General features: G+C 37.3%; 1 protein-coding gene across 1 annotated transcript in view; it reads right to left on the reverse strand.

The window, feature by feature from the left end:
* Window positions 1-14,714, reverse strand: part of eftud2 (elongation factor Tu GTP binding domain containing 2) — a 45,500-nt gene that overhangs the window by 25,559 nt on the left and 5,227 nt on the right. Inside the window, exons 4-15 of the mRNA XM_048614532.1 lie at window positions 13,856-13,934; window positions 13,175-13,250; window positions 12,325-12,390; window positions 11,334-11,369; window positions 11,167-11,257; window positions 9,388-9,470; window positions 8,130-8,296; window positions 6,939-7,063; window positions 4,299-4,362; window positions 1,182-1,272; window positions 522-657; window positions 24-151 (exon numbers count right to left, since the gene is read on the reverse strand). Coding sequence (XP_048470489.1) covers window positions 24-151; window positions 522-657; window positions 1,182-1,272; window positions 4,299-4,362; window positions 6,939-7,063; window positions 8,130-8,296; window positions 9,388-9,470; window positions 11,167-11,257; window positions 11,334-11,369; window positions 12,325-12,390; window positions 13,175-13,250; window positions 13,856-13,934 — 1,142 coding nt within the window. The remainder of the gene's footprint in view (window positions 1-23; window positions 152-521; window positions 658-1,181; window positions 1,273-4,298; window positions 4,363-6,938; window positions 7,064-8,129; window positions 8,297-9,387; window positions 9,471-11,166; window positions 11,258-11,333; window positions 11,370-12,324; window positions 12,391-13,174; window positions 13,251-13,855; window positions 13,935-14,714) is intronic.

Consider the following 14,714-nt stretch of genomic DNA (forward strand, 5'->3'; position numbering starts at 1 on the left):
TTTTTAAAAAAAATTTCACTTACATCCGGATCACATTCAAGCATAGTTTCGCCAAGATCCAAATCCAGGCTACCTGTATATGTATGTTCAACTTTATTCCTTGCACCAGACTGTGGGGATGGGATATGTTGCACACACATATCTACCAAGCCTGTAGAAAAATTACATTGGTTATCGAGGATTAATAAGTACAGACAGGATCAATTAGTAACAGGAAATTTTGTACACAATCTTTCCCAAAAGACAGCCTACTATATCCACACTGAAATACAATGCCTCAAATCCACTGAACTGAACCATAGATTCTCATTCTGGATTATCTTTGTTTATAACCAGGTTCTAACAAGCATATTGAATGGATGAATGTAATTCAGTCAATACTAAGTATAGGATTCTCACTGTACTGCCACAATAAGTTACAAATTATGATACTGTGGTTAGTCATAAAGATTTGACCAATGATAGAAAATACACATGAACCATAACAGTTAATAAACTTTAGAAGTTAAGCACTAAATTACCTGTGAAATCACCAAAAAATTTTTTGCAGACCAGGCGCAGCAAGGGCCTGATATTGAGCTTTAATTCCTCCTTTGTCAAATGAATACCAAGCTCATCCAACGTACGTGGCAGAGTGGTGTCTACATCACCAACAACCTGTGCATTACAAGTAGAAAATTTTAATAAGTTTCTCAGCAGAATGAAAATCTACATTCATGCTTTATAAACTTCCATGAAAACACAAAAAACATTTTTTCCTTCACTCGCTCCCACAGAAAGAGTTTCCTAAACTGCAAACAAAATCAAGCATGCATGTGGTCAAGCAACTTTGGATGTCCAGTTCCAGCTAATAAACAATTTTTCATGATTTGATTTTGTGATGGGAATACAGACTTAAGCATTCACATTTTTGTATATCATAGATTGAGTTAAATATTTATAAATAGGACATGAAGTTTTTTGGGGGAAGGGTGCTAATAGTGTTTAGGCAAGTTGGAATAAGTCAACTAATGGCTCATAACAGTTCACCATTGGTTTTGTTTCAGACTTCTAGCATCGGTAAGATTTTAACCTGGAGTAAATAATTGCCATGAAACTCAATCTACTAAGTACTGGTATTATGTTAGTGTAATAAATGCATACATTATGTAATGGGTCAACAATAGTTTTGCTATAGCTACCTGAGAAAGAATCTTGTAAACAGGTTCTAGAATGAATTCTACAAAACTTCGCTGAGAATTGCTGGTTGGTGCCTTCTTGGTAAACTTCCGTCTGAAAGAAAAATATATTTTTGTGTGCATTAGCTGGAAATCAAATTTTAAGAAACTCTTAGCTCAATGCTACTGGAAAATGTCCCAGTAGACTGCAGGTTAAATTGCCTAGAGTGCACTTACATTACAAATTTGGCACTACTGAGGAGCCACTGTGCCGTGTTGATGTTAAATATGTAAAGTTCAAGTTGATACTGGAGAGAACTCACTGCGATTCAAGCCTGGTGGCTGGCTGAGTTCTGACTCTAAATTCAGGTTACACTCATACAATATCAGCAATGCAGCTCCAAAGTAAAACAGCTTTATTTTAAGGTTGTAGTTGTAATACAAAGGATTCCTTAGATTGTTTAAGAACAGGTCATTTCCTGTTTCTGGTACTTCACTGATATGCGTTCGGTGGGACTGATTATGGAAGGTTGGATACTGCACAAATGCTTAAGCCATGTAGCATGTAATTCACTATTTTGGTGGTAACATGTTTAATGTTTTTCAATCTCTTTTCATCTGTAACTTGGATCTACTAAAATCCTTGGAAGTGATGAGAGGTTAACTCTTGCTGGATGTGTGCAACTATATCAATACGTAAGAATAATAAACATTATCCAGAATGAAACTGTCGGCTTAATTGACATACTATCCACCACGACATTGTATTTGCAGTATATACTATCCACAAGTTGAAATGTAGCAACCCCTCATCAAGGCTCCTTTGCAACACCCAAGGCTTTAACCTTGCCTTTCTAGAGTAACAAGGGCTGCAGGTGTTCTAAAAGCTTAAAGTCACATGCATCTGGCGGCTACTGGGAGTTCCGCAGAGGCCAGTGTTGGGACCAAAACTATACATGTTATTTATAAGCGATCTAGGCGAAGGAACTGAGGGCATTGTTGCTAAGTTTGCAGATGAGACTAAGATAGTTGGAGGATTCGGTAGTGGAGTTGGGAAGACTGCAGAGGATTTGCAAGGACAGTGGGCAAATAAGTGGCAGTTGGAATACAATGTGGGAAAGTGTCAGGTTATGCACTTTGGTCAAAAGAATAAAATCATAGGCTACTTTCTAAATGGGGAAAGGCTTCAGAAATCTGACGCACAAAGGGACTCAGGATTCTCAAAGTTAACATGCAGGTTCACTTGGCAATTAGGAAAGCAAATGCAATGTTAGCATTCATTTCAAACAGGTGAGAATATAAGGGCGGGGATGTAATGCTGAAGCTGTATAAGACTCTGGTGAGACCGCATTTGAAATACTGAGAGCAGTTCTGCGCCCCGTATCTAAGGGAGGATGTTCTGCCCTTGGAGGGGGTCCAGAGGAGGTTTACAAGAATGATCCTGGGAATGAAGGCCTTGTCATGTGAGGAGCGGTTCAGGGCTCTGGTCTGTACTTGATGGAATTTACAGGGATGAATGGGAATCTCATTGAAACTTAAAGAATACTGGGGGGAATTGGACAGAGTGGAAATGAAGGTATTCCTACTTGTAGGAAACACAATGACTCAGAGTCAAGGGATGACACTTTAGAACAGAGATAAGGAAGAATTTCTTCAGCCAGGAGATGGCGAATTTGTGGAATTCATTACCACAGAAGGCTGTGGTGGCCAAGTCTTTGGTGTGTTTAACACAGAGATAGATAGGTTCTTAATTAGTAAGGGATCAAAGGTTATGGGAAGAAGGCAGGAGAACGGGGTTTAGAAAACATTTCAGCCATGATTGAATGTTGAAGCAGACACGGTGGGTAGAATGGCTTAATTCTGCTCCAATATTTTATGGCTTATGTTCTATCCTAACTTGAACATCACCATTCATTATCTCTGGGTCAAAAGCTTCAAACTTCTTAGTAACCGTACTGTGAGAGAACCATTACCACATGCTCTGCAGGGATTCAAGAAGGCTCATCACTCCTTCAAAGAAGCTACTCATAAAGTCATACAGCACGGAAACAGACCCTTCAGTTCAACCGGTCCATGCCGAACATACCCAAACTAAAAACTTGTCCCACCTGCTTGCCCCTGGCCCACATCTCTCCGAACCTTTCCTATTCATGTACTTATCCAAGTGTCTTTTAAACATTGTAATTGTACGCACATCCACCACCTCCTCAGAAAGGTCGTTCCACATGCAAACCACTTTCTATGTAAAAAGTTTGCCACTCATGTCTTTATTAAATTTCTCTCCTCTTATCTTAAAAATGTGACCCCTAGTCTTGAAATCTCCCATCCTAGGGAAAAGACCACTCCATTAACTCTATCTATACCACTCATTATTTTACAAACTTGTATCAGGTCGCCTCTCAACCTCCTACGCTCTGGTAAAAACTGTCCCAGCCAATGCAGCCCTTCTGTGTAACTCAAACCTTCCATACCCGGCAACATCCTGCTAAATCTCTTCTGAGTCCTCTTCAGCTGCTGAACGTCTAAGTGATGCTCACATCCAGAAAATCAGACGTTACTTTTCCAAGTCTAGGGCATGGTGATGCAGCAGTGAATGAATACTTTATTCGCTTGTGTTATAACTGAACCCAGTTGCTAGAAAGAGATAAGGTCCATTTCGCAGCACCAGTACCTTTCACTTTGACAAACACAAATTTCTATAAGAATGGACATAACATATATCCAGGAAGTGATGGCCTAATTGGATTAACAGTCCAGCGATAATACCGAGACCCAGTTAACATTCTGGGGACCCAGGCTTGAATCCCGCCAGGGCAAATGGTGAAATTTGAATTCAATATAGTATCTGGAATTAAGAATCTAATGATGATTGTGACTCCATTGTCGATTGTCAGAAAAACCCATCTGGTTCACTATTGTCCTTTAGGGAAGGAAACTGCCATCCTTACATGGTCTGGCCTACATGTGACTCTAGACTCACAGCAATATTGTTGACTCTGAACTGCCCTCTGATCAATTAGGAATGAGAAATAAATGCTGTCTAGCGAGGGACACTCTCATTTTATTAATGAATAAAAGGATCAGCTTTCTTTTAGTATTAGGATCAAAAGGTTTGAACCAAATTGAGGCATTCAAACTTACGTTTTTGGGTTAAAGTAAATGTCACCCCAGAGACGCTTTGCAAACTCCATGTAGTTAATGTCCCCTGTAAAGAGAAAGAAAATAAAAATTCAAAATATTTTTAATACGCTGCACATTTTGGACAATAACCAAAACAGTAACTGAAGCAATTCTCTATTCTTTGTAACTAAGTATTTTTCCAGTGTCCAATTTGGGCTTTAACCTTTCTTGTTTTGACCTTGTCTGATTTGTCGTCTTTGTATGTAAACAAAATCTTCTTTTTACTTCTCTCATTTTCTGCTATGTATAGCGGCTGTGTGCACATCGCTGGATGTATCAAGGCAGTTAGAGGTGGAGCGGGGAATTAGTCCATTGCAGTGGAGTTGGGTTCAAAGAATAGAAGAGTGAGAGAATTATGTCAGGTCCTGGAAAGCCGAGGAGGAAATCTCAAAGCTGTAGAGGTAGTTGGGAATACATGTGTGATTGGATGCAAACAATATTTGATGCCACATGGTCGAGAAAGCAACAAAGCAAAACAGGTGGAACAATGATGCTTTACACACTCACTTTCTTGCATGCACTGAAAGTGGATCATAGATTAAAAGCAGAGAATGTACCTGATGTCAGAATGTTCATATAGTTTTCACAATATATCAGGCTGTATTGGAAAGTTGTTAGAGCACTTGCAAGGTGTTTTGGATAGATACAGCTTCTTCTCATTAAAGTGTTTATGATGCAGGTTTTATTTTTAGGACTATGAAAAACATTCTGGGCGAGAAATTCTTGCGTTAGTCACATCCAATTTCATTTTCCTCAGAGAACATGATTGTTTTTGAAGTTGAAGCAGTTAGCAACAACAATACTGAGACTATGCCAGAATTAGCCTCTGGTTCCAGGTCTTGTGATGTTCCTGATTCTGTTTGGTTTATTTTCTGAGATTTCATTGATTTGAAAGACTATATGTTAGCTCTGTGATTTGAAAGACCAAAGGAAATCCATACATATAACATCTTAAATGCAGAATGTCTAACTTTTGCCTTTAAAAACTTTTCTCTGTCAAGGGGATATGGAGGCAGTTAATTTGTTTGCGATCTCTGCACCCAAACTAACCAAAAGAAAGAGCAATATTTGCCTGTCAGCATACTCAGATCAGTGCAGCGCATATTTAACAGCTGTGCACTTACAGACTGCCTAGGCAATTGATATTCTCTGATTTTAGGAAGCGAGATTTGTATCCCCCGGTGTACAGACTCACAACAAAAGGAGTCAATTCACAATGAACTGGCACCTCTAAAGAAGGCTAGATTCAACAGCTGCAAAAATTGCAAAAATAATACCAAGGGATATGGAGATATCGTGGGAAATTAGCAGGGAGTTAGATGATCAGCCAGGACCTAACTGAAATATGCATCAGGTTCAATGGTCTTCTTCTAGAATCACCGAATTCCTACAATGCAGGAAGAGGCCATTTGGCCTTTTGAAACTACATTGACAAACCAAAGAGTATCCCACCCAGACCCAGACCCCCACCCTATCCCTGTAACCCTACATTTATCATGGCTTATCCATACAACCAACATATTCCTGTATACTATGGGGGCAACTTAGCAGAGCCAAACCACCTAACCTGCACATCTTCTGTTCCTACTGAGGGCAATACTAATATTAATTAGTGTTAATATTGCTACTTGATTTGTCAGAGGATGCAGTGAAAGAAACCAAACTTAAGATAATCCACATAATTATAGAAATGGTCCAATTGGTTAAATTAGTGTCTCTGCTCCTCATGAACTTCTTCCAATCCCTCTTCAATTAACCAGCTTAACCTTCTATTCTTCTTTCCTCACGAATTTATTTAGTTTTTTCTTAAATCCATGTATACTATTTGCTTCAACCACTCTTTATGATAGGGAGTTCCACAACCACACCACTCTCTGGGTTAAAGATCACCCTTGAATGTCTCTATTACATTTACTGATGACTATCTTATATTTATGGTTATCAAGTTTTGACCTCCCGAAAAAATAAAAAGACCTTTTGTATATCTACTCAACCAAATCATTTTACACAGATTTCTGTAAAGGTCACCTTCAATCAGTGTTTTCTTTTCCACTGAACAGAACCCTGCTGTGCTCAATCTTTCCTTATCTTATTATCTTTCAATTCTGAGATGATGTGCCCTTGTTCTAATGGGAGAACATCATTATTTTAGATGCTTCATCTTTGAGGAATATAGCACCAAGTCTATCAATCACAGATATGTTCCTTCATCTCAAGTATGAATGTTGGTGATTTGCTGCTGGATGCCTTCCAAGGTCAGTATATTTTTCTTAACGGAATATTTCCACACTATTCATAACTAGTTCTGATCAATGGTGTTTAAGGAGCTATTCTACATTTTCATACGCTAGATTGTTTTTGAAGAAGACCTGCATTGTGTTAATCTTTTTAGTTGCAATTGTGGACTTGCATCAGGTAACTTATGTATGCTAAAATGTTATCCAAGTCTCTTACATTTCATATAGGAACACATTAATGTCTGTCAATGTGTTTAAGCTATGCTAAACGAACAAAACAGACCACTGTGTACAGACGGATGTCACAAAGCAAGTACATTAAGTGCCAGATGTTCTGTCATCTTTAATTATAACTAATGCTCACCATATGTATCAGCATAAATCTTGGCAAAGGATCCCAGGGTGAAGCAAATACTGTACTGAGAACTGGCAAAGCAAACATTACCCAACAGAGGGGAAACAATCAGGTTTTCATCTGTTGAATAGACACTACAGAGAGAGAGAGAGAAAGGAGAGATATAAAATATGTTTAAACAAGGGTTGTATGATTTCCTGTTCAGTTTGAGATTCTATAAAAGGTAGATAAAGGACATTGGAGTTGCTAGCTCCGGCTAGAAAGCTGGCACCTACACAACAGCAACAGGCAATAGACTTCTCTCAAACCATAATTAGTATAATCCATTTGCATTACAGAATATACTCTTATTAACCCAAAAAAAGCAATAACCCTAAATTAGGCCTCTGACAATGCTTCTCTTGAACTAGTTACTAGGTTTTACGTTGATGCAACAAAAAGTTGCAGTCTCTAATTTTGCTCTACATGTGTATAACTGCTTAGTTACTTGTCAAGACTGCAGTGTTGCTTGCCCACAATATATCGGATTTGCAAGCCACTCTCAATTTCTTCAATTCTGTATACAAGGATCTTAACCTGTCCTTGAAACATTGTCAAAACAAATGCATACATCAATCCATACCTAGTCAGTCAAATATTTCAATTCCCATACTCCCCCAGGAGTCAACATAGAATGGAGGATGGTTTTGAGGGGAAAGCAGTATTTAGGTAAACAGTAATTCAAGGAGGGTGGTCAGAGGTAGCTTTAACACTACTTCAGGCTCTGTGAGGTGGTAATATTAAACAGGTTCAATAGTGCCTTTGGAGACATTCCTGGCTGAGTAACTTGTCCATAATTCATTCACGTTCAAAAATGCAAATACTGTGCTCATAAAGACTAAAATAACATTTCCTTTAATTTAACTTTTCTTGAAACAAAAAGCAGATAACATAGGATGAATTTGCAATTTGATTGTGTACACTGAAACATTTCCTGATACAGTTTATAGCACATATCCTTCATGTTTTACTAGCTCAGGTTTTGTTTTCAGTTCACACAAATACTAATAAATCAAATCTGGTCAAAAATTTAATAATATAGGTTCTGTTAAAACTACAAAGACTTTGAACCTGTAACAAAAATAAAATCCTGTCAACAATGTAAATAAAACTACAATTTTGTTTGAAGAAATATATTTTTAAAACAGGGAAATAGTCTACCTAAGCAATCCATTAACTTCATCCACAATGTGACGTAGTTTGTAATATGCATCAGTTGGAGGCAGCTTTAGCTCTAGAATGAGCCTGTCTATTTTATTGATACAAACAGTGACAGCTAGCTTCTCCTGTACTGCATGTTTAATCAATCTCTCCGTATTCAGCATTACCTGGAAGTTTACAAAAGAAAAAAAAATACATTATACACTCAGCACATTCTTAAAAGCATTGAAACAACATTAAATAAACATATACTCTGATATATAATAGCTATATCCTTGTTCAAATGCTTTTACAAGTTCCTTCCTCCATAAACCAAAGCAAATATTTACAACCAAGTGATACTTGGCTCTCCCATTTTCTGCAGCTATCCATGTTTAGTTTACTCAGTCCATATACTGTACAAGTCAGATAAAAAACAAAATCGTCCTCTAAATTTAGCTAAAAAAGGCTGGCTCGTTGATGTAGAGGTATGATTCTCCCTTTGGGTAGATATAAAGACTGCGAGAAGTTGTGCGTTCAAATCCAAGATGAGCCCTTGATATCTTCAACTGTGTCCTATCTTTCCTGTTTGACATCTTTGGGCAGCACGGTGGCTCAGTGGTTAGCACTGCTGTCTCACAGCGCCAGGGACCCGGGTTCGATTCCACCCTTGGGTGACTGTCTGTGTGAAGTTTGCACATTCTCCCCGTGTCTGCGTGGGTTTCCTCCAGGTGCTCCGGTTTCCTCCCACAATCCAAAGATGTGCAGGCTAGGTGGATTGGCCATGCTAAATTGCCCGTAGTATTCAGGGATGTGTAGATTAGGTAGGTTATAGGGGGATGGGTCTTGGGGGGGGCAGGATGCTCTCAGGGTCAGTGTGGACTTGTTGGGCCGAAGGGCCCGTTTCCACAATGTAAAGATTTGATGATTACCATTAATGTCCCTCCAAAATATATCTTCTACTGAATCTCAGAAGAGGTCTCTTTACTCTACAAGCTGAAAATGTAGATTTTTTAATATCAGATAGCCATCAAACATTTAAAAAAATCTTTACACAGTCATATAATTCTCACGTCTATAGATAGAATGTCAATTTACTGTCAAAATCTTATGACGTTTTTTATTCAAGGAAATTAAAAACTGTGCAGAATCTGCAAGAAACTTATTTTAAACAAACCTTTATGTCCAAATGAAACATAAACAGAACCTAAAACCGTCTTCACTGACAGAATTGTCCCGAAAACAATCATTTTCATTTTGGTCTACTGAACCCACTCACCCCCTCTGCTGCATCGATGAAAAGCACCATACCATCAGAGATCCTGAAACCAGCTGTAACCTCATCAGAGAAGTTTACATGTCCTGGATAGAAAGAAACAACATTTGGACGATAAGATGTAAGAGCAGAAGGAGGCCATTCAGCCCATTGAGTCAGCTCTGGCATTCACGGAGATCATGGCTGATTTGATCTTTATCAACTTTCCTGCTTTGAATCTTGATTAAAAATTTGTATATCTTGGCCTTAAATATACATAACGAACCAGCCTTGATAGCCCTCTGCAATAAAGAATTGTCCTTGAATGTTGCTGAAACAAATATCCTTTGAAAGAAGAAATTCCTCCTCGTTTCATCTCCCCTACCTCGTATCAGCAACACCTTACTCTGAGATTACACCTTCTAGTCTGAGACTCACCCACAAGGGGAAACAACCTCTACCGTAACAAGCCCTTCGGAATTTTATGTTTCAGTAAGGTCTCCAAGTATTCTTCTAAATTCTCAAGTTTCCCATTCTCAAACTGAATATTAAATTTAACATATTATGGTCATTATTCTCTAGGGGATCTTTTACTCTAAAATCTTTTATCAAACTTCCTAATTACACATTACCACATCCAAAGTTGCCCGAGCCTGGTAGAATACACATCCAGTTGTGGGAAACTTTCCGAAATACACTCCATGAATTCTTCCTGATGGCTACCTGTCAGTTTGATTTTCCTAATTCAAATCATGATTTAGGTCACCAATGATTAATATACTAACCCTTTACATGCCATCATTATCTTCTGACTTATACTCTGTCCTACACTACAGCTACTGTCAGGGGATCTACAGGCTACTCCAACTAGTGTATTTTTAGCCTTACTGTTTCTTACCTCCACTTATTTGGTGTCTACATCTTCTGATCCAAAATCATTACTTGCTATTGTAATTATTCAATCTCGTACTAACAAAGCTATCCCGCCATCCTTTCCTTTCCTTTCAAAAAGTCACATTGTTCCCAGCTTCGATACCTTGTAACCATTTATAAGAAGGCCTCTAATGAAAAGATATCTATTTAAATTCGACAGTTTCTGTGAAGATGCTATTTAACCTGCTGAGTATTTCCAACATTTTTTGTTTTTATGGGTGTGCTGACAACAGTTCCAGCAGGAAGAGGGCAGTTTTGAACTCAAATCATGAAAGCTTAACTCTCAAAGCTATTATCATTGTACTCTGTTTCATATACCAGTTCTAACTGTACAGCTATTGGAGGGAGCACAAGAGTCTCCAAGGTGCAAACTTATCATCAGAAAGACATATCTATAAATATAATTTTAAAAAATAATGAACAAACTAAATTGTAAGAACTTGTGAAAATCTAAGATTTAAATCATTTAGTTGTCCAACGATAGGCCTGACAAATAATGCAGAAACTACATTTGACTCACTGGATAAAGTGTGTCCAACTACGTTCCAGCCGAGTTCTCTGTTTAATCTATGGTTACATAAAATATTAATGAGTGAACTAAAATTGCACTTATTGGTAATCTGGATGGGTTTATATGAAATGTCTCCATTTTTAAACTTTTAACAAAGATGTTAACCATTTGAACCCATCTGATTAAGGTGGCTGGTTTCAAGTATATTCTTGTGTGTTTTTCTGTATGCCAATGATGTAGTCAAAATTATTGCTGGCAATTTACATACTTAGAATCAAGGAAATAGCTGAACGAAAACTACTTTGCCCAATCAGCTCATAAGCATAAGCTGCATTTGAATTGAATTCAGAAGTACACACCTGGAGTATCTATGATGTTGAAGAGGTAGGATTTGCCCTTGGAATCTGGAAGTACCATTGTGACTGGTGTACTCTTTATACCTACTCCTCTCTTGGAAGAAAAAATACAAAAATTATCCAAAAGTATTTCTAAAAACTCCAAAAAATTAAAATAAAACGCAGCTTACCTCCTGTTCTGTGAACAGTATATCAGTGTAGCGAAGCTGTAAACATAGAAAATACAACTTAAGATAAGTCATGATCTTACTGAAAGCTGCAGCAACTTTGAGGAGTCAAATTGCCTATTCATGCTCCTACCTCATGTTTTTTTGAATGACACCCAGTCAGATAATGCAATCATTTAGTTGGATAAACAACAAAAAAAATTACATCAGACCCTCGATGTACCAAAGTCCAGGGGAGCTAGTAATAAATAACTTAATTATACCCAACCAATCTATCAGAATTCCTATGCATTTGTACCTCTTTGCGCAAATGTACAGTAGGCTTTCAGCTCTGTAAAGCTGTTGGTGTCACATTCAGACAATGCTTGAATGGTTTCCTCTGGACTATAATAAATGGCTGCACCTTACATTATTTCACTTAAGTCTGCTGTGCTCACATTTCTTTCTCTTCACTACCCAGTCAGCATATTCAACCATCACTGCAGGTTGCGTGGGTCAGCATTATTCCTATCCATGCTACTGAAATCGGCAGTTTGACTTTGACATGCCTAGCAACTAGGAAATATCTGGCATTAGGGTATTCTATCCTCGGTGGATGAGATTAAACAGCTTTAATATATTAAGACGGTCAGTAGATCAATTTTCAATACAGTAACTATCCACTGCATAAACACTATTTTGTTTTAAATTGGAACTTTAAAAACAATTCAATAAAAATTAGTAAAAATAATGATTTCAAACAGAAGTAGAAGGACCAAGTATCCCAACAATCAATCAATACAACAAATATTGAATCTTTTCTACATAGATTTTTCTTGTTGTTTCCTTCTGTATTTAAGTCAAATGTAAGCTTCAAGCTTGAAAGAATTGTAAAGCACCAAATAACATTGCTATCTGCTAAGCAAATACAAATATAACCAGGACTGATATAATTATTTATAAGGTTCCCCAGATAAATACACAACATTAAGAAAATTGTTGCTAAGGTGCTTACATCTCTGTCATCCTTTTTACGGATCTCTGGGTGAGTCTGTTCAATTAAGCAATCAACAAAATTTGTCTGAAAGAAAAATAGTGTAAAATCTTGGTTACACCACAATGACATTTCATTTAATATTGACTTCTACAATTTCTTTTACATTACAACCAGTCAAAATAACAAATTTTTAATCTGAGTCCACCAATATCAGCACTTTCACATGCCAACAATCAAAAAGGCACAGACTACTTTGCAACTTTGATTTTTAATCCACAATGCAAGTAAATTCCAAATCATATTCAAAGCTTACACAATATATCCACATATCCTCGGAGAGGACATACTGGCCCCAAAGCGAGTCCAGAGGAGGCTCACGAGAATGATCCCAGGAATGAAAGGCTTAACATGAGGAACGTTTGAGGACTCTGGGTTATATTTGATGGAGTTTAGAAGGATGGTGGGGGGATCTAATTGAAACTTACCAAATACTGAATGGCCTGGACACAGTGGACGTTGGGAAGATATTTCCATTGGCAGGAAAGACTAGGGCCCAAGGGCATAGCCTTAGAGTAAAGGGAAGACCCTTTAGAATGAAGATAAGGAGAAACTTCTTCAGGCAGAGAGTGGTGAATCTGTGGAATTCACTGCCACAGAGGGCTGTGGAGGCCCAGTCATTGAGTATATTTAAGACAAAGATAGATATGTTTTTGATTGTCAAGGGGATCAAAGGTTATGGGGAGAAAGCAGGAGAATGGGGTTGAAAACCTTTGAAAAACTTATCAGCCATGATTGAGTGGTGGAGCAGACTCAAGAGTCTAATTAATTTGTTAAATTTGTGCTCCTATGTTTTATATCTTTTCCATACCTTCCCATGATGCAAATGCCCACAGAGAGTAATGTTCCGAATAAGTTCAGAATTGTCCATTAAATCTGCAAGAAATCTGAAATTAACAAAAAAAATGTGATGATTCATGTAGACGTTCATACTTTCCATTTTGTGATCATCAAACATGGAAATGATTGAATTTTTTTTGTTGACAATCACATGGTTATTTAAGAAAAAGTGGCACCTGCTTGCATTGAATTCTATTTGGTTGGTATACCAAAAATAGTTTATGTTCAAAGGGCTTTTCACGGAACTGAGAATCTTTTACCTCTGAACTCTGGGCTTGAACGAAGCCAGAATGCACCAGTAAGAAAATTACTTACTGCATTGTACATGTCTATGAATAGGCACAGGTTACTTACTGCATTATATATGTCTATGAATAGACACTAAGTTCTAATGGTTGTTTGCATATAACATTTTACTATCCTCAAATCAAGATAAATAAACAAGATAATTTTGTTGAAGAGTACTCAGTGGCTGGTGCAGAAAATGGAAATCTTCACAGCCGTGTGGCAGGGTTGTATTTCGCTAGATTAGGGCACAAAAGACAAATATTCTACACGTAGTAGCACTATCCTAGGATGAGAACAATCAATGATGACCTGCTTTATTTGCTTTTAAGTCACCATCTAGGGAATGACATAACTATTTACTTACTCCATATCATAAACTGTTTCTGGTAACTGTTGCTCCATTAAAGTAAACTTCTTTTTCTTGACAGGTTTAATGATTGGTTCTGAAAGTTGAAAAATCTCAAAATTATAAAAATAGCATTGGGTAATTGTATTAAAAACATATTTCAACTGGAAATGCCATTATGAATCTGTCGAAGAACACCCATTATTTATTTTGAAATCAATTAAATGAATATATTTTGTGGGAGTTAAAGTGGCATGATCAAAGATGATTTTATATCGGCTTCACTTTATATTAATCATAGACTATTACTACTGTTTTTCTCCAGCTAAATTACAAATTTGTTATAGGAGAACGTCTACCAAGCAATCCAGTTCCAGGCCACTACACTAAAATAGTGACTTAACTTCAAAAAGTGCTGAATGACTACTTGCAATTGTGAAAGGTGCTACCTAAATGCAAATTTGTTCTTTCACAGATGGTGCTCCACCAAGCAGTAGCTCGTGGATGCAAAATTACCCATATATACTTTGATAGCCTCTAATTAGCTATTTTACAGTTGCAATATGAGTTATAGTTAGTGGATTAATTTATTACTACTAAAGCATGTACAAGACTAAAGGAACTTTCTTTACATGCAACATTTAGTTTATCTGTTTATTACAGCTTTGTCACCTGCAAAACTGAAATAAACAGTATAAAAATTATTGTTTCCAAGAGTTTATTCAAATATTTCACATCAAGTGCTAAGAAGAGTGCTGCACTATGACTGTGTACTTAAATAAAGTCTGTGCATATTTATATTGCAGCAAAACTGCTAAAGGTTGGTTAATTTGCTTTGTGAAATTGTAGCAAATATTAAATTCCAGATCAGGTGAGA

This window comes from Rhincodon typus, chromosome 30 (assembly GCF_021869965.1).
Source record: "Rhincodon typus isolate 14 chromosome 30, sRhiTyp1.1, whole genome shotgun sequence".
Taxonomy (NCBI): domain Eukaryota; kingdom Metazoa; phylum Chordata; class Chondrichthyes; order Orectolobiformes; family Rhincodontidae; genus Rhincodon; species Rhincodon typus.